Here is a 24,982-nt window from a genome sequence, read left to right as displayed (position 1 = left end):
TCCTGCTGGGTACACAGACTTTACATTGGGAGGATGTTGTGAAAATAAACTAACTCTTCTAGGATCTGGAGCAAGTTTAGCAAACATAAAACTTCTAAGGATAAAAAAAAATCCATTACACAGTGAAATGTGTCACTTTTACACTTTATTGTTTAAAGTTGTTACAAAAAAAGTGTTTGCTGGAAACATTCTTTGCTTTCGCCTTTACAAGCACAAGGAAACTCCGGACAGGAGAAGAGGACGAGCAAGTGGACGGAGGCAGGACGGACTGACGGATGTGTGTACATGTAGAAACAGGGTTGAGATAACAGTACAGAGACAGAGTGAAGCCCTTACTCACACACTTTATCCACAGAGACAGACACAGCGCCTCAGAGTCCATGAAACAAAACTGGGTGAAGGAGAGGCAAGACACAAAACTTTAAATCCAGAATAGACTTTTTTTTACTTATGAGGTATCCTCAGAAGACCTTAGCAGTGTGTGTGTGTATGTGTGTATGTGTGTATGTGTGTGTGTGTGTGTGTGTGGGTCATTTTTTTTCTCCCTGAGGTGAGTCAGTGTGTTGCAGTCCGAGCACTGGGGTGATGAAAATGATCTGTGTATGGAGAAATACTGTGTGGACAGATGAGCACACACACTGAACACAGCACACATACAATCATCATGAACACATAAATTACAATCTCTCTCTCTCTCTCTCTTACACACACAGACACACACACACACACACACACACACAAACACACTACTGATACCTGCAGAGGCTCTTGTGTTTACTAAAGTTTGGAAGTGACTGATTAGTAAAGCTGCTTCACTGCTGTGAAGTTTCTACAGTTCGAGTGTGTGTCTCGTTCTTGCGCCGTCTGTGGCTGCACGAGTAAAGTGGACGAGCCACGGTGACGCTGCAGGGTGTGTTGTGAGTACGCAGCGGGAGTCTGGGAGAATTTGTGCTTTCATGTAACGTACAAAATATCAGGATTCGTTCTCGGGCTGTGTGTTACTGCAGAGGTAGTGCGAGGGGGCTACTTTATAGTTTTGGTTATTTCTTTGCTTTTTAAATGCTACCTGCAGTCATTGATCTTAAAAACTCTAACAGACATAACAATCTAACCACAAGGTCCATTTAGTAGCTGTACTCTGTAGCTTTTGATCTTATCCCATGATCTTCCTCAGCAAACGTTGCCCAGTTTGTCATGGGCTGTAAATGCTTGGATACTTTAAGGATTTCTGGTTCATTTTTCAAAAGCATAATTGTTATTTACTGATTTTTTTGTGTCTTAGTTTAGAATGCTTTTAACATGTCTAATATTTTGTATTTAAGATGTCCTAAGAGTTGTGGTGGGTTGAGGCCTCGACCATGAATGTCTCTGGTTTGCATCCAACCTTTGTTGTATGTCGTACCCCATCTCCCTCTGCCTTCATTTCTTGTCACCTTTCCCATGATTATCTAATAAAGGCATAAATAAATTATAAAAAAATATATTAAATATATAAAAAAGATTAAAATAAAATCATAGGTACTGGGATTAAAATACTGCTCTCTTTTAAATTGCGGTGTTTATGTAAAATGATCATGTAGGTATATTTAGGCTAAAGTTTAAGTTTGAGTAGAAGTTGACTTTTCTCTCACTGCCTTTTTTGGGGCCTAAATAACAAACAACATGCAGATACCATATTAACCAGAAGACAGCTAAGAGTTTCTTTTTTTGGCCACCTGACAGAATTAATGTATAATTAAACTGTAGACCTTTATTTGTGGTCTATATAGTTTTAAAACACAACTCTAATTACACTGTTTAGAGTTGTGACTTTGATATAAAAGCAATCACAAAGCCCTAGTCTACAACAAACAAAATAAAGAACAAGCAGCCCTGATATTTTGTACTCACATTGTAGAGCTCATCACCCCTAAAATGCTCCATGGGGACCACTTCAGTACACTGTTTGGAAAGCACAATTAATATCAAGCCCTGGTGAGTACACACACACACACACACACACACACACACACACACACACACACACACACACACACACACACACACACACACACACATATCCATAAATAAATAATTGTGTAACTTGAAGCCATGCGTGTGTTTGTGTGCATCAAACCTGAGTCAAACAGCTACAGTTGTCTTTTTCTTAAACGTGTTTTGTTGCTTGCTTCATGCATCAGATGGATGTGACTTCCTGCACTGTTAAAATTCAGGTGAGAGAAAGAGGATGAAAATGACTTCAGCCTGCCCAAAGCCCCCCTTCTCACTCACTATGGCTCAAACAAATCACAACTAGTAGTTAAAGTCCTTCCTGAAGTGTGTCAAAATAAAACACGTAATTTTATTTATGGGCCTCTAATAGGATGCACCTTTACTCATGGATGACAGCGTCTTACAATACTCGCTGGGGTTAAGGTTCCCAATTCATTTAAATGTCTGTTGTCAGGATGTTTTATTAAAACTATTATTTATTTCTCAGCTCAATGTTGAGATTAATACTGATCACAATACTGTATCTGGCAAAATAATGATTATTGATTATGCTGTAGCTGTGCAGGTCAGCCCCAAACAGCACTTTCTGTCATTTCAATAACATGTGTATTCTTATTTTTGTACCATGAGTTTCAGTGTGCTCCACTTTTAATATAATAAAAAGTATTTGACCAGGTCTAGTTAGAGTGTATGTGTGTGTGTGTATGCATGATGTGTGACATTAGCTACATAGCTACAATGTCATGGCTAACCTGTGATCAGAAAAGATTCACTCACCACCAGAAACGTTTCACTCGGACTTTAAAGGGAGGGAGCAGTCACTCTAGCTGTCTGAGCGTTACGCAGACACCAAGAAGACTCAGTTTCCCATAATGCTTTAGGAGGTTTCTGTTCCAAATCTATTGCTTTGAATGTGAAAAGGCCATGGTGATGCCTAATGAGAGTATAACTGAAGGGTTAACACGCAAAGTGAGAGCACGCCAGAGGACGGGGTGTATAAATACGACAAACAGATCTGAGAGGTGAACATGGGGGAAAGACACAGAACGTAACCCTCAGAACACACCTAGAACTTTATATCTGATTAACAATATACTGTATTTTCAAATTAAAATGCTAAATAGTATTGAAGTTAGACATATCTGACAGATAAAGGATGAAGCGATGGTTCCTGGGCCATAAATAAACATCTTAGTTTAAATTAGCTCTAAGAGATGTACACAGATGTATATTGCAACAATAAACATGAATAAAAACCGTATGTTTGCGCCACAGTATGTTCATAATTTTGAAAAATACTGTTGTTGAAAGTTCTTTCCGAGAAACAAACAAAACGTTTACCCAGCAGTGTTCTTTGTTTGGTTTTTGTGTCTCTGGTTTCACATGAAAATATAGAAATCTTTGTTGTCATTCATGAAAAAGCAATACAAAGGTCACTTAAATATGAGAAAGAGACAAAAAGTCCAGAAAAAAGTTTATATCTTAACCGCAGAGGAAAGAAAACAAATCTGGGTTGCTCCCCGTTTTCAATGCAGGGTCAGTGTCCAAACAAAAAATTCCCCGTTCTGCCTCACCCAAAGGATGCTGGGAAGTTGCCCCTGCTAGTCAAGGGGTCCCTGGAAGATGAGTCTGACGTAGCCCTGCTCACCAGTCAGCTGTTGCGCACAGAAGGGGCAGGCGGCGTGGAAGGTGTGTGTGCCGTGTGGCAGAGGAATCTGACTCCAGAAGGCCGCCGTCTTCTCTGAACAAACGTGGCCGCAGGGATTAAAGGCGTGAGTCGGCGGGGCGGCGTCTACGTAAAAGCCAGCCTCGCAGCCCAACCACAGCGGCACGTATGGCCCTTTAGCTCGGCACATGGGACACTCCCTGTGACGGCCCTCCCGGCCCTCCCTCTCCTCGCGGTGGTTGCCCCAGTTGTGGTAGCCGTGCACGTGGCCGCACTGGAGGTAGACCCAGGGCTGCTTCTCGTCCGGCGTGTCCTTGCGACGCATGGAGGGGAAGGCCAGCGTGTTGAAGCCCACGGGACACTGCGGGCGGGCTGCGTTGATCTCCTGACGCAGCGCCTCCAGGTGTTTGAGGGTGGGAGTGCGCGCCAGGCCTTCAGCAGTGCGCCACAGCAAGGTCGCACCGCAAAGGTCAATGAGAGAGCCGTCGACCAGCTCCTGACTCTCAGTTTCCACCTGGAACAGAGAGAAGATGTAGTGATGAGCTGCTGCAGACGACAGCGGTAAAAATATACTCATCAAGATGAAGAAAGAGCCACGTCCTGAACTCATTATGGTGCCAGATGTTATAATCAGGGCTGCAGCCAGGAATACTGAGATCATACCTAATTAATTCATCTGTTCCATTATATTTTTTGAAATTTTGTATTCACTTACATTTCTGTACTAAGCTCATTTCTATGAGTATCCTCTACTCCACCAGGAATAACTGTTGGTTGGTAAAGTTTTTAAATGGTTAGGTGCTAAACATTGTCAAATGGTTAGTTCACTGCATCTATCTGCACCATGAGTAACTTTAAATGATAAAATGTGAACTGCTTCAGGTCAGTTTCCCAGACAAAGTAACAAGGACATGACCTCTGTTTCCCTGGTGGTAGCTACAGCCCTGAGGACACCCACCACAAAACCAGAAAAATGGAAACCATGACTGTCTGGACAAAATGTCAAGTCCATCTACAGTAATAGTTGTTGAGACATTTCCTGACTAACTGACCCATAGTGCCTGCAGCCCCACTGCTGGCTGGGCTAAAAATAACTATAATGCATACAGTGACTTTTCAGTTTATTATTCCAGCTGTACCTCTGTCAGAATACTACAAACAGGACTCACTTATAAAATTAGAATAGCATTAGGGATACAGGTTAAGATTATCTAACAGGTTATGATCTATTATTAAGCTGTTGATTATAATTTTGTTTAATCTTTTAGTGTATGAAAAGACCAGAATGAAAAAGGCCCATCAGTCAGTCCCAAGTGACTTCAAATGTCTTGTTTTGTCCAATAAACAGTCCATGTTCTAATTTATTTGGTGGTTTTCCAAATAAAATAAAATTCTTTACTTGAACTGAAATTATTCATCTCTCACCCAATGCATTCTGGGATAGGCTCCAGCCCCCTATGACACTGATTAGAATAAGCCCTTTAGAGAATGGATGGATGGATGATTTCTTGATGACTGCTTCAATCGTGGAGCACTGTGGATTGTAGCACTCATCTGAGCACAGTAGGTGGCAGTGTAACACTTTTCTATTTGTGCTCAGACAGCTGTGTGAATCAGGGAGGAGGCAGGGGACTGACGGCTGGAGCCAACATGACATGAGGAAATTAAAAGAACGATGACGGGGGGGGGCAGGCAGTGCAGACTTCAGGCTGGGTCAGATTGGACACAGTGGGAAATTCCACATTTAGATAACCAGAGGACAAAGGGAGGGAAAAAAACAGAAGAGGGAAATAAAGCGAAAGCAAGTTTTTAAAAAAGTGACACACAGATGAGGAGCAGGTCTCAGGGTCTCTAGTGAGATCACTCGTTCTAATGCTGGTGTCAAGGTCACTGCGTTTCTCGGGACAAACACATATCATGGGTTATCCTTCATTTATCCCGGGAAGGTTTGCTGAGCACCAGTGTGCTCTTTATGTGTTTCACACTGATACAGTAACACACACATCCACATCTGCCCAGTAAAACCACGGTCTTTCTACTGTTAGCCAACAAGCTGCTCAACTGGAACGGGCAAGAGTTCAGGGTCTCGCTCGAGGGAAACAGTTGTTGTTGTTGTTTTTCCCCCTTGCTCAGATTTTCCCAGCTGTTTTCAAACCAGCAACTTCGGGGTCACAAGGCTGATCCTCATTCATCATTAACCAACAGCCACGTCAATGAAGAGATAAGAATATGGAAAATATGTTTGTCTAATCAATACAATACCAGACTCAATACTAAAGCTTTGAGTGCTCTGGGTCGATTCAGCCCATGTAAACTCTCACACACCCACAGTTACAATTTAATTACACAGAAGCGTATCACTCATCAGCACGAAATCTTATATTAAACACAGCAGGAGCTCAGACACTGTACTCTGCTCATTTATTATACTTCACAACAGCCCCCACAGCAAATACTGTGTGTGTGTGTGTGTGTGTGTGTGTGTGTGTGTGTGTGTGTGTGTGTGTGTGTGTGTGAACTGCGTGTAAAATATTCTTAATTATGCTGGCTTTAACCTTGAGTCCAACTGCAGAAGGGCAAACAGCTGTCCCGCTCGCAAGGTTAAGTGAGTTTGTCCAAAACAGAAATGAACCTGCAGATGATTAATCTTCAACTCACAATAACTTCTAAATATCATCTGCTGTTTACAATAAATTAAATAAATGCAAACTTCCTCTTAAACAAAATTTCCGTATTTTTTATTTATTGTACCAATACAATAAAATAAACTAACATCATCCTTCAAAATGTATCTAAAAACCTCAAATAATTTTCTCTGTGAAAGCATCACGATCAACCCGATTAACAAAAGACTCCACTGAGTCCTGACTCCAGTGTGTGTTCAACATTACAATTAAACCCCATCATGTTCTATCACCGTACATAATGAAAATAGGGACTGTCTAAACTGTCGATCATCTGTGAAATAATGAGTGGATTCTATAGTGGTGGATAATGCACACATGGTTAACCCTCTGGATGGTAAAGGGCAGGTGGAGATAAGAGAGCTGTTAATTTGTGCTGCACTGAAGAGACTTGAAAACGGGTGGGACACCAGATAAAGAGACCGATCGATGTTAGAACTGCTGACACACTGACTGTGTGCTCGAGGCTGATGATGTATATGTTGTATGAGGCAACATGGAGGGGGAATAGAAGAGAAAGAAAAGACCTAATTAAACACACCGCCAACAACCTAAATCCAATCAGAAAAATGCCACAGGTGGCCACGCTGATGTGACAGCGGGACTGTTATGATTGGCTGAGAGGCTCTGACATCAGCTGGAGGATCCCCTTACAAGGTCCCGTTACACACAGCACCTGTTACCATGGACACGGCATCCGGATAACCTCCTGGTGATGTTAAGCTCTGACTGACCTCCCGCTGCCTGAGTGACAGGGTCGGTACGTGAGTGTGAGAGAGTGCGAGTTAGAGTGAGGGAATGGACGAGAAAGAAAGAAACTAACTAACCAGCCTTTTTTTGTGAAAATCAGGTCAGCAGCAGGTTAATCCCAAAACAGTCTGAACACACGCCAAAAGCAGAGCTCTTCAGTAGTAAAATTTGTTTTGAATGTTGCACACTGAACACACCATGTACATTGAATGTGGTGTTCCAGTACATAGTCTGCATCTGTTCTCACCATCTTTCCTCGCTGCTGTGCTGAGCGGGTTTCCCGCAGGGTGAAGACGTTGCCGCAGACTGAAATCTCCCTCCAGACGCCTGGTTTGGAGTCCTGGGTGAAGCCATTTCGAGGGTGCATCACAAGGACGCCGTTGGTGGTCAGCCCATCCATTTGACCATCAGACGTCTTCCACTTAGCAGCCTTCTCCTGAGGAAAACAAAGACATAAGACAATATTATTGTCATTCATATATCAATTATATTGGAACTTGGCCGACTCTCTCAACATTGCCATACATCTGATCTCAACAGGGCGTTGAAGGACAATATAGAAAGGAAAGAGAGTAGTAGGAGGTTCACTCTTCATTTCTGTTTAGCAGCAGCATTTTGTTGTACACACTGAAGACTGATGCCAACATATCCGTATGACATGAGCAAACGTGAAAAAAAGACTGAAAATTAGTCAAGAGTCAGATTCTCTTACTTTTTAGTACCAGAACATAAGCTGTATCGCTCTTCTGTCTCTTTTCTCTGATTTTCCTCTATATTTCTATCACAGTGGTCCTTTGATGCTTTGTCCTTTCATCTTTCTGCCTTTTACTCTCTCACACCCGCCTACACGTGTCTGAAGCACCAGATGAAACACAGCTCACCCCGAGGAAGATGTTCTTGGAGGAGTCAAAGCCTGCGGCATAGATGCGTGCGGTGTAAGGAGGCGTGCGCTGGCACTTGATGCGGCAGGCGAAGCGGGAGATGGTGCTCTGGACCGACTGGGTGTCTGCGTTACTCTGACTGCCTGCCACCGTGTCCGTCACTACAAAGTCTATGGGACTCTCTGTCGATCGACCGATCTGGTTAAAGGAGATGGAAATGTAATATTAAGATTTGTCAACAATGCGTTCCAGCTATAATATAATAATGAGTTTCCTATAGGCAAGCTAGCAAGAGGATAACAGAGAAATAGAGAAATGTCATTAAAATAGTGAATGCAGAATATGTACAATGTGGAATCCATTAAAAATGTGAATGAAATAGGTTAAATAGGTGGATAATGACAACAGTGAGAACAAATATTGCCAGGTTTAGCTAATAGATATAGCCAGGAATATTTGCTAGTCTTTGCTTTATAACTAATGATTTTTTCCTGCATGTGGGTAGATGAATTTGGAGACAGGCTTTAGCTGGTTCACATGCATTGCTAACTTGCATAAAATCCATAATAACCTTGAGGACATTGTGTACTATGATGATGGGTACTTTTCTGCCTCTGACAGCTACTTGAATACCAATAATCACTCTACAGGACAGCCTCCCACAGTGTTAATGCTGTAATCAAGCAAAGGACAGGCGACTTTGAAAAACGAAAAATGTTTAGAATCCAGGAACAAAACCATTTGTCCAAGCTTGACTGAAATGAATAATGTATCACTGATATTATATGTTTTATTCCTTAATAGACAATGAATATCATGTGACATTTGCGTTTTTACTCCATACAGACTTTTATACTTATAGGACGTTATATTTACGCTATTTGAGTTGCAGAAAATAATTTTGCTGCAACTTGCTGTATATCAACATCTTGACAATTTTAAAGGAAGCAAGCATACAATATGCAATTGAATATCCTGACATTGCTGATATTTAAATAATGAATGATTAACAATAAAAATCTAATCAGCTACACTCAAACACAAAGTCTTACACCCCTTGTCGACTCCATCTCAAAAGTTGGAAGTATAATGTTGCCATAGAGCCATTATTTGTTTACATTTTGGCAAACTGGCACTATCAAAAGTATGCTGAACTAGCTATTAGCACTTCCTGTTTGCAGTCCACCCATTCATGTACAGACAACTATCACTGCATCACTTGAAAAAAACTTAAAAATGTGATGATTCTCTGGCAAGTTCTGCATCTTTTTCCTATGATTACTACATGGATTGGACACAGACATCAGAGATACATTAATGATATCATATGGAAGTGTCTGAATATGTGCACCATCTACTGCTGCTGCTCTGGCCACTGACTGTGTTGGTACAGCCACATGCAGACTACAAGACTTGTCAAAACCTCTTAGTTGACATTTTCTTTTCGCAGACTGCTGTGATGTTGATGTGAGGGTGCACAAACTACACTGAGACCAGGAGTACTGATTATTCCACTTGGAGAAAGCTAGTGGAAAAAATAAGGACTGGTTGTAAAACTCCAGTCCTGGTGGTAAAAGCTGAGGCTTGTTACCTGGAACATGTCTGTATTGCTGTCATGGGTGTACTCCACCACCACCGTCTGGGCTCGAGACAGAGTGTAAGAGATGCTGTGCTGGTCTTTGTTGCTTATGGCCTGATGGGACGGAAGACAGAAGGGAAGATGAACACAGAGAAGATAAGAAAATAAGACAAAAAAGTAAAGACCTTTGGATGCCTTTGCTTAAAACGTACACAAGGATTGAACCTGAACATTCTTTACAGGAAAAACACCTCTGACTGATCCTTACATGGAACAATACATACACATAGGAAGGGTGGGGTTGGTGAAGAGTTCAGTTATGTAGTCACTAGCTGCACTTAACACAGCCTTGACATCAGTCAGTCAGGACCACCCAAAGAAGAAGACAATCAGTCTTCAAGATTCTTAAATTACTGCAACTACAAGTCCTGTCACACGTGTGTGTATGTGTGTGTGTGTGTGTGTGTGTGTGTGTGTGTGTGTGTGTGTGTGTGTGTGTGTGTGTGTGTGTGTGTGTGAGTGAGTGGGTGAGAGTACAAAAATCTGTGTCCACAGAGAGTTTGTGAAGTGCAGATGTTAAACCAAAAAAGCACAGGTCCTCTCTCTCTCCCTCTCTCTCTCTCTCTCTCTCTCACACACACACACACACATACACACCATATAATCCCTTGTTCTTTTAACAGATTTTGCAGGATTTCTGGGCGGTCTTATAACTGACAATGGAAACACATGGACATGTGCTTCCCAGGACTTGGCTAGAAAACGCTCAGTTACCCTCCACTGGACTGTTCTCATTTGTTAATCTTATAAACCTTCAGCATGTTCCAGTTAAATGCTGCGTAAAAAAACCATTGTTCAAATACCTTTTAAACCTCGACAAAGACCTGTACCTGCTCGTTTTCCTTTTTCTCCTAACTCAAGGAAGCTTTGCTGAACTCTTTTCCTTACGTGTTTGACGGGGTGCGGGAGTGTGTGTGTGTGGTACTTTAATATCACAGAACAAAAAGCAAACAGAATTTCACAAAAGCCTTTGGTGGAGCAGCACAGGTCAAATCCTCTGAACTGGGTGTGTTTCATTTGATGTTGTCAGTCAAGCAACATAATACACCTACAGATGCATCCTTTTTAAGACAAGGAGAAGAAAATACTATTTTCTCACTGATAAATTTATATCTTTCTCTATGTTATATATGCAATATATTCCATGGAAACTGTAAACTCTTAAAATATAAATCACCATGTAAAGAAGAAAAGGACTGAAACTGCTGATGTGTAGGGTTTCGATGACTGCAATTGTGTGATCTCTGGGATGACTAAATTATACTGTATTGCGTGTTTCACCTTGGCTGCCTGTGGAGAGCAGGCGACGTGAACTGTGCTGGGTTTCACCCCATTTGCCTTCGGTCTCTTACAGAGTGCAAAGCGGCTTTTACGTCGGCCTCGGTCTCCGTTGGGCAGAGAGCCATTGTACCTGCACATACACACACACACACACACACACACACACACACACACACACACACACACACACACACACACACACAAACACACACACAAACATACAGAAAACAATAGGGTATTATTGTCTGAGCAGCTGTATAATACACTGAAAAAACAGTCCTTGTGGAAAATGCTTGGGGCATTTTGGTGCACTCCTCCCCATGCCCCTAAGACCATGTATGCACACACACACACGTACAAATAGCAGCCTATATTTTTCATACATGCTTTTTATTCTACAAAAGCACATCAGGTCCCATAAACAACAAAGTCCTCCAAACATAACCCCCAGAAAGGCTGAGAAAATAAACACACAAAGAAACTCATTTAACTGATCCACGGCAGAGGAAAGGAGAATAAACAGAGGCGTTCCCTCCAACAGAATGGAGTCTCTGTGACTCCTGACAACACTGTGACTGTGCTGTTGTGTCTCTGAGTGTGTGTGTCTTTATTAACATCCTACAGTTAAAAATAAAACATTTAGAAAACATTCATCATCTCCATCTACCATTCAGTATATCAACATGTGTTTCTGAGAACTGACTGTCTGCAGCTGATCCATTATAGTGCTTATATACCGGGGTAACATGGAAGAATAGGGGTTCATCCCTCCCAAAAATGTAGTATTAATAAAAATCAAGATATCCCTTTCAACACAACAGAAGGTCCTCATTGACAACAATAATATAAACAGCATTATTGAGTCATTAGCAAAGGCTAAATTAGTGTATAGATATAGAAATGAAATGAAAACACTGGATGAAGGAATAAAGTGCACATTTGCTATAGCAGTCAATGACTTAAACACTGTAGCTGTACTTTGGGTTTTCAGGTATTAACATATATGAAGAACATCAGTTGACATTCTCTGAATATACCAAGGTTACACAAAGTTTTATTCTCTATGGCACACACATGTTTTGGATAAGCTATTACCAGTGTGAAGTGATATTCCTGCTAACAGAACCACAGCTTTATAAACGTTACCACACGCATAAACACTGCTCGCTACTTTAACACTGTTATGACATCCAGAGGCCAAATAAGTTATGTACTCCTCGGGCTTCACTGATATACTGCAACTATACACCACTGCATAAATGCAACGTGATATGATTCAATTGATTCCTACAGCTTTTTGTTTAGCTATGAATTTATCAGTTTTCAGCTAATGTTTATTATTATTCTTTTACTATTTTTTAAAAAGTCAGTAATTCCAACTGTTTTAATCGTCTCATGATAAGGTTTTATTCTTTTAAAAAGTTACTAAATCTCAACAAAGATGACATTAAATACTTTGGCTAAGGATAAGTCCGCAAGAAAATAAAACAAATACAAAAATAAAAATGTCTTGATGCTGAATTTTACATTTTCAGAATTTTTTTTGAAGATGTACACAAAAGTAGGAACCCAGTGAGAAACAAATACTGGACAAAACAGTGTCAAAAACGCAGTAATCAAGAGTTCATTGTTTTCAACCAGGATTGTAGATGCATGTGTAATGTCTGAAAAGCTTTCTTTAAAGAAGTAAATGTGAATAAGAAAGAACAAGAGAAAATGCTGTGACTACATTGGTACAGCAGATGTAGCCATGCTGTTTAGGACCTCAGCACAGTTGGAACGTGTCTTTGACCAATCAGACTCTTGCAATGAAACCACCCATTGTACTGAGTCCAGCAAAGACGGCACAGACAGGTTGTAAGGACGCCCAGCCTGCAGCAAAATGTTTGTATGAGAGAGATCCGCTGGGATCAAACGGTGCTGGGAGGGTTTATGAGTAACCATGGTGAGAGAACAGAGCCACAGCAACGTTTGGGAAGAGTAACCATGGCAAGAGCGTAACTATGGTGAAGTTTAGCCCATATCCGAGGAGAGGGCAGGGCAGTCTGCTGGAGAAAGAAAGTGTTGCTGGCAGTTCAAGCCCAGGTTCCCATGGGTAGCAGTAATGTGTCAGTGTACATACATGTCCCCAAATATTCTCAAAACAATGGCTAACAAAGGTTAGCAACAAGTTAGTGTGTGTTAATGTGTGTGTGCATATAAATGGTTGTTCATACAGTGTGAGGCAGGAAGAAGCAGAGTTAGGAAAAAGTTAGTCTGTATACGTGCAAACACATACTGTACTCTTCGGTTCTCACAATAAGCAAGCAAGTGTATGTGTGTGTGTGTGTGTGTGTGTGTGTGTGTGTGTGTGTGTGTGTGTGTGTGTGTGCGCGCGTGTGTTTTCCCTCCAAACACTAGCAAACTAAAGCTTGATGTGCAGCAACAAGCTACTATTTATATAGTAAACCTATAAAAACATAAAGACAGGTTGTGTGCGTAATTACTGCTTATGACTAAGTCACTCTGCGTCTCTGTTTACATGTGTTAACATTACAAGGTTAATAAACTAAAGGCAGAGGCTGCCAAATATATCGAAGTTTATTTTTTTTAAATGTGAAGTGCATAAAAACATATAAGTTAAAAAGTAGATATTAAATGACAAAATAGATTTTAAAATGTGCCAAACCAAATATACACGGAGTGGAAGGAAAAGTGAGCGAATATTTCTCTCAGTTAGCTTGATGTCCATGTGTGAATATTATACTGTCTTAAAAATGAATGATATTCTGCCAATGCAACACAGCTGCACTGCTGTAAAGCCTGGGACACTGCAGTTGAGTTTAATGGCATATGGCGTGAGATTCAACCCACACACGAAAAATGCTTTGCATAAACATGTATGTGGACACACAATTATTATGTTAAGACTTATAAAGACAGACAGAGGTGGATTTGGAGGGACTACAATGTATCCAGTGACATCACAGTTGTTTAAAAAGCCACATGGATGTCCAGTATGCCTGTAAACAGTTCGTCTCCAGAGATGCTGCAGCATTCCACTGGATTAGGCCATTAGCATCGCTGGGCTTCAAACATGGAAATGTTGGACTGGGGTTAGCGAGGAGGTCAGACACGACACTGTGTTATGTGTTGATGGGGTTCTCCATTAGTAATTTCATGTGCAAGTCTGTTCTTAGTCAAACAGGATTGTCAATTAAATCCAAGCACTTGTTTCAGCCTTCTGGGAGAACCAGATGGGTGGACTTTACTGCAGCTGAGACATTTAGTTGGCACAATCATGTTCTGTACTGACTCATAAGTAATTTACCACAATTGTCTTTCACTTAGTAAAACTAACAAAATACGTATAATTGCTGCATACAGAAAGCAGATTTACAGGTGGGGTCAGTCATTCTGGAGAAAGACAGTTGATTGTTGATTCTCAAATAGCAACACTTTGGGTTATGGTAAATGGGAAACAAACTCATTGGCTTGGAGCGAGCAACACAACAAAACAGTTTGAGTTTGTGCTCCAAGGTCATCAAATACCGACGCTTAGGGCGGCCAAAGTAAAGTAAAAGTAAAGAATTGTTACGAACATCATCAGTATTAGTAACAGTTTTTGTCCTCCACTACACTTGTTGACAGTTTAGCTGGCACTCTTTTCAAGGGTTAGTCTGGTTTTTAGACATATCTATAAATCTTTGCACTGTGCATGTACACAAGGACACACACAAATGAAACAAACGTGATACACATTCCTGCCGCTGGTTTTACTTCACTCCGCTGAATTACCATTCTGCTGTGGTAATGCGCAAAGAACCATAGCAATGTGCAAACAAAGACAAGGAAAAGGAAGACTGCAAGCTAGCTAACATACATTTAAATCATGCACAATTTAAAATATTGGAAAGAAATAGCAACAGCAATAGCAAATAGGAACTTAAAACATTTGTCTGGTCTCAGAATATATACAGTACATTTTGGTGAGAAACACTGAATGTATTCACAACTTTTGTTTGTTTATAAGAAAACTCCACAGAGCACCTTTAAGTCAGTGTCACAGCACAATTTAGCTCCTCCTAGAGCAAAGTAAGAAGCTTTCTTTCCATTTAGCAATGAGTAAACTTAACTTTAAGGGCATCCTTATTCAGTCTTGAGCAGCCTGTTGCTAATGTAATAGGTTAATTGGAACAGATGTCACTGTTTAAGATTCTGCTCTAAAGCCATGTTTTGTGTGTGACTGGGGGAACAGACCATCCTATGTTGTCATGGCCCTATGTGGCTTTTATACTGTATAAATCACAGGTTATTGATAGTAAGTGTCACAGTGATGGATTCATTTCTGGTGTAGGTCAGAAGACAGAGCAGTGTACTAAAGCTAGGGTTAGAGGCCACACACGAAACAAACTGTAATGTGCATTAAAGTGTTCACTAAACCTAGAGCAGCCTTACTTGCAGTACAGTGTGTGACTACTCATGTCAGCCAGCAAAAAGTGCCCCTATTGACCTTGTAAAGAAGGGTGGCCTGACCTAGAATGAAAAACTAGGAGCGGAAAAAGAAGAGGAAAGCGGAAAACTGGGGTTCTCCCTTGTAAAGGCATGGAACTGCGTTTTCTGCTCACTGTGGTTTTTCCACTAGGGAAAATTTCCACGGTCATCTCCCTGACAATACCGCTCCAGCACAACCCAGAACAACAAACTGTGAGTCAGCTGTGAAACCAACTGTGAGTGTGTATCTGTGTGTTGTACGTGCACAAGAAAGTGTGTGCGTGTCGGTATGTGCATGTAAGGAGTCTTTCCGACATCTGCATTCCTCTGTGGTGGGCTTGGACGGGGAGTGGAGTGGAATAGCCCTTTGGGGAATAAACAGGAGATAGACAGATAGAGGAAGTCCTTCATTGTCAGTTGTTATTGGAGAAAGTGTGTGTAGTTAAATGTCTTCTATGTTGAAGATGCAGGGTGGGGTGGAGGGTTTTTCCTACAGCTGAGTATGTGGACTTTGAAACACATCTCCGGAGGGTGCGACAGCCAAGGTGATGAGTATCCGGTGCTGCTTCTGGCCAAAATTTATCTCATATTGTAATATATCAAGTAATGTGCTTCATCACATGTTCCAAAAATTCTAAATTCAAACACTATCTTTGTGTACTCTCAGTGCATTACCCTGTGAAACTGGACAATAATATCTCTATTGTTTATGCTGTTTTCTGGAGGAGCATTCGATATCTACAATTTAACTGATGAATCAAAGTTCTTCTAAATCCTTACTGTACATTCCCTCGGGACACTTGGTCTTTCACCACAACAACAGCTCTTTTTCTCCTCATCACCACTATTTACATGGTTACAAGTTATTATTATCTCTAACTATAATGTGCCATCATTGGCACATAGTGTAAACAAAAGAACAATACAAAGTCACATCAACACATTATGGCAGTAATTTAGGCTTTACTGTGCTTTAAAGGAGCCCTGTGTAGTTTTCTGGAAACAAACATAAATTATTTTTATATTTACAAAATGAATGTTAAAGACGCACTTTTATGGAGAATTGGGTTTTCACCAGTCTTCGTTATATACATCACAAGAACTCAAGAACGGGTAGGTCACATTTTGTGCTGAGTGAATTCATTCATCAAACACTGGAGTGTTAGAACAGCAAACAACTTGGACCAATACATCCAACCATTATTAGCCATGACTCATAGCTCCAACAACAATAATATAGTCATTCTTGGTCAATCATCAAACTACACAACATAAAGTACATAGGAAAAGAAACTGAAGATATCAACAAACTTAAACCTGCCATCTCTGAGTGCAAACATGACGTGAACACAACATTGACATATCTTCACCTTTTCCAGTGGATATGGCGAGCATATTAGCAAACAGCTTTTTATTTACATATTAAGCAGTTACCTTTATCAACATTATCATTTATATGGAGTCTTGTTTCTGGCCACCTGATGAATGTAAGTTCAATACCCACTCCTTTTTAGCTTTTTTACTGGTCTCCTGAGAGAAACATCTGTCTCTTTAGCTGCTAAATGGTTTGCTATGTTCACCAGCTAGTCGCTACTGCGTCTGCCAGCTGGTTGGTGTTGAGCAGGTAGTGTACACTCGGCCTTTAGAATTCTTTCACCAAAACAGCTGCCTGCTGCGTTTGAAAAAGATGCTGTGAGAGATGTGAGAGTGAACCGTAACAGTAAAGAAGCGGGCCAGAGCTGAGTTTCACTATAAAGCTCCATAAAGCCAATGGGAGACACAGGTTCGAGTGATACCTCTCTGTAGGTTCATCACTACGAGCAACCCCTTTCACATTGTCATGTTTTTTTCACATTGTCTTTTGATATACGTTTTAATGTATATATGAATTATAGCTGCTTTAATATAAATGTCCTTCAGAATCTATTTTTGACATTTAAAGAGATCTTATGGTCATTTCATTATCAACTATTTGATTTGCCAACAGTACCTTGAACTTACATCTTATTTAGACCATAGTTTTAGTGTCAGCGAACAAAAGTTGTAATGTCCACAAATTCAGTCATAAAAGAATAGAAAAGAGTTCTGTTTTGGATGTAAAGATGAAAGGATGTATCTGTAATTAGCTGTTCCTTACCCCAGCACAATGAGCTCTCCATACTTCACTGGCACTTTGGTGGAGGCGGTGGTGGAGATGTTTTCCTGCTCCGGGGAGTACATTGGGCACGGCTGATTGAGGTTTGGAGGAGAAGGGGAAGCAAGATGGGTGAGATCCAACCGGGCGAGGGAGACAGGAAGGGGAAAGGAGGGGAAGAGAGGGGGAAGGTGCCAATCAAATGAAGGATGGGGGAAAGGAGGAGAAGGAAGGGGAAGGGTCAGCTGAGCCTCAGCTCCACCCTCTCATGCTTCATGTGTCCGTCTCTGACAGCACCACTTGTCCTGCCCTGCAAAGTGACAACGAAAGGATTAACACAAAGATTAGTGTTTTTACTTTGTCCCCCTGATTCAAATGCAATTCTACCAACAACAAAAACACGACAACAAAAATCATGCTAGCTTTTTTTACCTCCTAAAAACCTTCCTCTAGGGTTGCAACGATAAGAGATTTTCATAGTATGATAATCTCCTCAGAAAATAGCAGTTTCACAGTATATGGTATTACACAATTATTATTATCATCAGCTACAATGGCTGTCTTTCTGTCTGAACACCTGCTAAGGACAGGACATAGGACTTAGTTGGTCAAAAGCAGGTGTCCTGCTTTTCCATAGGTGGGAAGCCAGTGAGTAATAAAAAAGATTTGTCACTACTAGAAACTGAAACTGGTTGGTCAGGGGGCTTTCATTGGGAGGGATAGGACCTCTAGGACATTATGAATTCACTACACCGCCCCGGTGAAGCTCCTCACTGACAGATCAACTACTTCCCCAGGTCAACTACGGAATTTGCAGTGACAAGAAGGACCACAGTACAGTAGGAAAATAAAACTATCCCTTTAAACCCTACGTAGACTAATTTTAGCCAAGATATTTGGATCCATTTTAAATTGCTCCGTAGGTAAAAATGTAAAGTACATCCCAAACACTGCAACCTCCCAAGATTTTATTGCAAAGTTTAAAATAAAAAGGCTTTCATCAGAACACCAGGGACATGACTAAGGTCGGAAGTTCATGTGACTTATTCTTCTTGCTGATTGAGGTGGGTGTCTGTAAATGCTGACTTCAGAGAATGACTCAAACACACATACGCACAGCTTTCTAAATGCACAGGAAATCACAGTGAGGAACAGAGAAAGAAAGCATGTGTGAGAAAATAAGGCATGAGAAAAAGGAGAGGATGGACTTCCTGTTACAACAAGCTAGGAGGACCTTCACTCTCAACATTATGTGTTTATGTTTTACTCAGGACCTTTCCTGTATTTCCTCCCCTCATTCGCTTGACAACAATATCAATATGCTAAAATATCTTTCGAAACAAGAGCAGAATAGAAACAACAACATCACTGCACTTCCAGGCAGCCATCCTTATATGAAGGAGGAGGACAATATTTCTCCTACAATTCCCAGAGTGCCTTTCTGGAAGAGAATGCAAAACCACACATGAATAAAGCATAGGAAGTAAAGTGTTTTGATGATGAGTGGGGGCAGGGGGCTTTGTTCCTAAACACTCTAACTGAGCACTGAAGAGCATAGAGGCTGATTGAGTCCCATCAGACTGAGTGGGAGAAGTTCATACACAGGCCTTCCAAGTAAATATTTCAGACATAATGTCAGACAGAAGCAATATTCAGTAGGGACGAAGACAATGTTTGTATGAGGCATGTGTGAGGCATCAAAAATGGACGCTGTATTTCAATAAGACATATAAGATAAGATATTCCTTTATTTGTCCCACAATGGGGAAATTCCACGATGAGTGATTGCTCATGGAAATGTCATCAAAACTAGCTGAACGTTTGAGTGCATCATCAGTCATCCCCTTCAACTCATTTAATTGATGGCAAATGTCCCATGTGAACACGACATAACATGTATCGTGATTCCTGTTTCAAACTTTTACTAGATGTCTTCTAAGTGTCTAGAAAAAACTTGGAAAAACTCCCCCTAACAAACTGAAATCATTTTATCACCAGTGACAACGTTAGCTTAGCACAGAGACTAAAACCTCTTAGCCTGGCTCTGTCTAATAATGTCGTTGTGATGATGTTAGAGCCAAACTCCTGGTGTCTTCTTAGCTAGAATTGTTGCTGTCTAACAACTCGTGTTTGCTCCTCTTTGCTATTACAGAGAGATTACATGTAAACGCTAGTGCATCCCCTACGACTCACCCACAGACTCACCTATTTTTTCAGACTGTGAAGTTTAGCTTATGTTTATTAAGGGTCACTGAAAACTGAATGTTATCATATTATCAACCTTATCTTAACATATGGAGAGAACCACACAACACGCTGATGAGTAAGGTTGTGTTCCAAGGCTGGAATTAGTTATTAGAAGTAGTTAATAATTTCAGTAGTTACACTATTAAAAATATCAATAGGATTTTGAATGAGGTTTAAAGTGAAGTTCTGGTTTCACTTTGGCTCTTATGACAGTGGTATAAATCTTTGCCGCTAGCTCCACGCCACAAAATGAATAAATATATCTCCCAAAATGTCAAACTATAAGAATTATAACTATTGTTTTGATGATTATTTGATGATGATGATCTGTAATATAACCTGCATGAAACAATATGCACAGTGCAATGCTCTGTAGAAATAAACACAATACTGTCTAATATCAGTATGTGTTTCCTCTACTCCTACAACACTTGGTGCCAATCTTTCTGACCAGTCTGTCAGTCACACCTCCCGCCCACACACTCAGTGGATTTCTATAAGGGGGGCAACCTCATGATACTGTAGGTATATACACACAAAAGTTCCCACTTAGAAACAGGAAGTCAGAGGTTGTTTACACTATCACAGCTTCGCCTAAGGATTGACCAGTTATGATACACTGTGGTCGATGGTGGAGTTTCCAACTTTGGTCTTGGTGCAGCTACAAAGTCTTTACTTACAAATTATCTGATGAGGGAAAAGCTGACAATAGCACAGAACACTTTTCACTGAACACAACTGATCTCGATCCTTTGAAAGTTGTAAAAAAAAAAAAATTGACAGTGAGGAGATGAGGATAAATTGGTTATCCACACACCAACCACACATGACAGATTTTTCTGATAATAGGTGAAAAGTCACATACCCTTATTCACCCTTATTTAGGAGCTTATTTAGGTTTGAGTGGCCTGTTTTAAGCCCTACCTACCAATTGAAAAACCTACCGGCTCATGTATCTTAACAAACCGTTTCGCAGCCTCACACTTAAAGAAGTAACACTTTGCTCCCAAAGTGTTACATTGTGTTAACAATACATCTATATTCAGTGTATCACACATCAGTATAACTGTGAACTGTTCAACAGCTTCATCAATACAGACAGAAACCACATCAAGGTTCAGCACATTTGGGTTGGAAAGGTTGACAGCAGAAGGTGAGGTTTTTTAATTCTGGATGGAGGCAATAAAACAAAAGGAAAATGGAGGACCTGAAAGAGTGTGCAAGAAGAAGGGGGAGGTAAAGAAGGGTCCAGTAAAACTGGATGTGAGCCTGAGCCCCACCTGCTTCACTGACAGAAGGGGTTAATCCCACATACTCACACACACACTTATATACAGTATTGTCAGTGCATACTAAAACACTATGCTCTGAACTGTGTGCATAAATTTAGTAGTGTCGAGGGAGCTGTTGACTGACTTGCCAGGAACTGATTTTTACCTATGGATCCAGACACAGGAGGACCAAACCAAGTATAGGTCTTAGTGCGGTGGGTCCTGTTATTGAACACATGTCCAGAGTGCTGAATTATCTTTCTGTCTCAACTCTACTGTTATCAAAAAAACAGCAGCCACCCAGAGTCTCGCTCATTGTTCAATCACAAACAGTCTTCCTTCTTGCTTTCTCCTGTGTAGCTCAAGGAAACCAACTCAACCAGCCTAGTCTCCCTGGAAATAATGTCCATACTTGACTATTCTGTGGTGCAGCATCATTTCTGCAAAGCAGCCAAAAGTATGGTGAAGAGTTTGGGGTAGTGCATGGAAATGCTCAACATTAGGCTTAAACATCAGAGACTGGGATTTCCATCAAACTAATGATGTTTCCTTTAATATTTAAAGCCCCACTAACCGACATTGTATGTTAATAATAATGACCGGTCGAGCTTTATTTTCTTTAATTCAACCTTTCTCTACTTAATTCACTTGGGCTATGCTGTTAAACAACCCATGTCAATAGTTTAAATGAGGAAAACATGCATTTTGCCTTTCAATTTTGTTGATGATCAAAATGACTGAGGAATTAGCTCAAAATTGGCATCCCTAGAACAAATATGCTATATGTTGGGGCGTGTATGTATTTTGTGTGTTTGTGTGTGTGTGTCTGACTAAGCTGTCTGCCTCTGCAACTGTGCATGACACAGAGCTCAGTGTGGCTGCATGCCAACTGCTGCTTAGCTACCGACACACACAGTCCTACAACAATAGATCTAGAGCTCAGTGAGACTGATTTTGCTGGCTGGAGTCAGGGATTGTAACAGTGTGCTGCTGACAGCAGGAACACCAGCCTCACACTTACAAAGAGCCTCATAAAACTTAACTGCAAGGAGGCACAGATGACACCTGCCATTCCCACTGGCTGCCAACAGAGAAAAACACATGACAAACAAACGTAGATGCACACAGACAAGGCAAACCTACACACGTGTGTATGTTAATAGGAAAGCAGGCTAACAGCTGCACTTCTCCTTTTGAATGTATTGCCAGCTGAGCCGCAGAGCAACATGTCAAACTGTCCTGTTTAGCATACATGTATGCCTAAGGGCAACACATAAGCATGCACAGGGAAACAAAGCCTGCATCAATCGACCATGTCACACCCACAGTTAACGGCGTTCTCTGACGGATTTGAGTCCAGCACAACGCTTTGATATAGAGTTAAAAGTTGTGTAATGTTTGAAAAAGGCAGGGGTGGAATCACAAGTCAAAGGGTGACACACTTTCAGGATCACAAGGCATGGCTCTGTGGAAACAAACAACTTAACCAGAGGCAGTGTTTCTCGACTGGCAGGTCAGGAACCAAAAATGGGTCAGAAGATACTCAAGCAGAGTCACGGTCAAAGATGAACTCAAAGAGGGAGCGACAGTATGCTGTTAACTAATCTGCTAAGTCTACTGCATAACCAAGGTAAAAGATAGGTCCTGATACATAACCACGGACACTAAGACCTTAAGGCTTAAGCTATTGGCTCATGTGATAACAAGCCCCATACTTGACACATACATAAGACTGCTAATATATGCTGATAGGATAATTAATACTTAACCATGTTTTCCCACTTTTTGAACATCCAATGCTAAGATAGATTGGTAGATTAGCAAGTATTTATTCAATCAAAACATCCTTTAAATAGTGCATAAAGTCCCGTTATAATTCCCCAGAGCCTAAAATGGCATTTGGTTTGTCCAACCAAAAGTCTAACCCAAAAATATCCAGTTTACTATTATACATGACAAAGAAAAACAGTAAGTCTCACATTTGAGAAGCTGGGAAAATGTGGCATTTTTGCCTGAAAAATAACTGAAACAAGTGATGATTTACCAAAACAGTTTCCAATTTATTTTCTGTTGATCGATTAATTGATTGATTGTTTCAGCTTTAGTTATTAGTCTTTCAACTGGACATCACTAACAAAAACAAAATGTATTGGCAGTGAGCTTTTGATATAAAGTGGACTGTCCAAATGAACCAGCTTTACTGGGAACAGATGTAAAATAGAACATAAAACAACAACAACAACAACAACAACAACAGGATGTATATTAAAAAGGATATATAAAAGATATATATATATAAAAAAGTCAGATTAGTTAGATTACAATAGCTAGAAAAGAAAACCAGGACCTCCTACATAGTGAAGCATCTTCATTACTGGAAAGTGGTAATGATATCCTCCTGGTAAAGTGGGTCATCAGATCAATAAATAATAACAGATGCCTGGCAGAGACTCAGAGAGGATGGCATGTTTCTGGCATTCTGGACATTAAGAAGATTTAATATTAAGATGCTATGTGAAAAGACAAGAAAGTAGACTTGATTTTCAAAGTAAAATGCTGCCTGCTGGGCTAAAACTATCAATACAACGTAGGCTGAAAGTGGGTGACAGTTTGTTAGGCATGCATGTGTCTAAGGGAGGAAAAAAACGAGCTCATCTTCTTACTTGTGGCTGCTGTGATCTTTGTCAAAGCCGTTCATTAAGAAGGTCATCAGATACCTAATCATCCCAGTATTACTGGCTCTCACCACATCCTCAAACATGCAGAGGCTTTTAGGCATTTCATACCTTTCATGTTCCCTATGAGTGGATTGCGAGCAAGAGGCTTTGAGCTCCCCAGCTGTTCCATGCTGAGCAGCAGAAACACGTTTTTCTTCAAAAGCTTACAGCAACAATTTTCCAAAAACAGTCAATCTCCACCTTTCCCTCCTCTTCAGTCTTTTCATCTTTGCATCCCTTGTGACAAACAGCTCATTCCCTTTATCACAAATAAATGGTAGATGAGGTGAGGGGGGTTTTATCTTCTCGGTGTTATGTGTTCACAAAAGCAATACATTTATATTTGAATGTCATATTCCTGTCTTATGCCCACAGCTCACTGTACAGAGACGTGATCACTTCTACATAATAGTCTTGGTCAGATAATGGTACACAAATGCCAAAACCAATTGTGCAAAGAAAGAGACATTACATTTTAAAAGAACATTGAGTAATGTCAGTGTCAATAAAGACGGGCAGAGTAGGACTTCAAATGGATTACTGACATTCAACTGGCACAGCAGGATGCCACCTGTGAGATAATGCCGAACAGAGGTTTTCAAACTGTAAGGCGTGTTTCGCCAAGGGTGTGTGTGAGAGCTGGAGGGAGTGAGACAAAGATACTGCATGAGGAGAAAGGGACAAGTGCATGCTGGGAAGTTAGTGATTGCAGTTTGGCTCACTCACTAACTATCAACAGTTGCAGCAGACGCAGTGGTTGTGACAAACAGCTCACAGAGGCCATTAGGTAAACCCTTTAGGACCTGATTGCTGCAATTTGTATCAAAATCTGAGTGATACTATTAAATCTGAACACGAAGACAAACATGATACAGGCATTTCTAGATTCAGTCTACGAGGTCCATTGCAAATAAACGCCTATAAATCCACTTAGAAAATCCTAGAAAAAAATGACCTCATAATTCCAGGACTTGGCTAAGAAGTTTTTAAGTTTTCTTCAGTATCAAAGTAATGCACAACAGTATGGTGTAAGAAGTGAAAAAAGACATTATTCAGCTGGTAGGCTGAGGTTCATGTCTCCTTGAAAGCAAACAGCAGCTCTACTGAAATGTGCTTGGGCAACAATAGAAAATAGTCATGAAAATAGCCATCTGGCTGTAAGAAGCTAAATATTAATTAGCTACTTCAGACAGACAGTGGGTGTTAGCCTACTTTCCAGGTAGTGGTTTACGGTAACTTCAGTGAGA

General features: G+C 40.7%; 1 protein-coding gene across 1 annotated transcript in view; it reads right to left on the bottom strand.

Moving 5' to 3' along the window:
* Positions 1 to 132: 132 nt before the first annotated feature.
* Positions 133 to 24,982, bottom strand: part of peli1b (pellino E3 ubiquitin protein ligase 1b) — a 39,822-nt gene continuing 14,972 nt past the window's right edge. The window contains exons 2-7 of the mRNA XM_051420722.1: positions 17,504 to 17,810; positions 10,894 to 11,023; positions 9,565 to 9,666; positions 7,974 to 8,171; positions 7,340 to 7,528; positions 133 to 4,172 (exon numbers count right to left, since the gene is read on the bottom strand). Of these exons, the coding sequence (XP_051276682.1) occupies positions 3,594 to 4,172; positions 7,340 to 7,528; positions 7,974 to 8,171; positions 9,565 to 9,666; positions 10,894 to 11,023; positions 17,504 to 17,586 (1,281 nt within the window). The 5' untranslated portion in view covers positions 17,587 to 17,810 and the 3' untranslated portion in view covers positions 133 to 3,593. The remainder of the gene's footprint in view (positions 4,173 to 7,339; positions 7,529 to 7,973; positions 8,172 to 9,564; positions 9,667 to 10,893; positions 11,024 to 17,503; positions 17,811 to 24,982) is intronic.

The sequence above is a fragment of the Dicentrarchus labrax genome, unplaced genomic scaffold, assembly GCF_905237075.1.
Source record: "Dicentrarchus labrax unplaced genomic scaffold, dlabrax2021, whole genome shotgun sequence".
Taxonomy (NCBI): domain Eukaryota; kingdom Metazoa; phylum Chordata; class Actinopteri; family Moronidae; genus Dicentrarchus; species Dicentrarchus labrax.
This window is presented reverse-complemented; position numbering and strand designations above follow the sequence as displayed.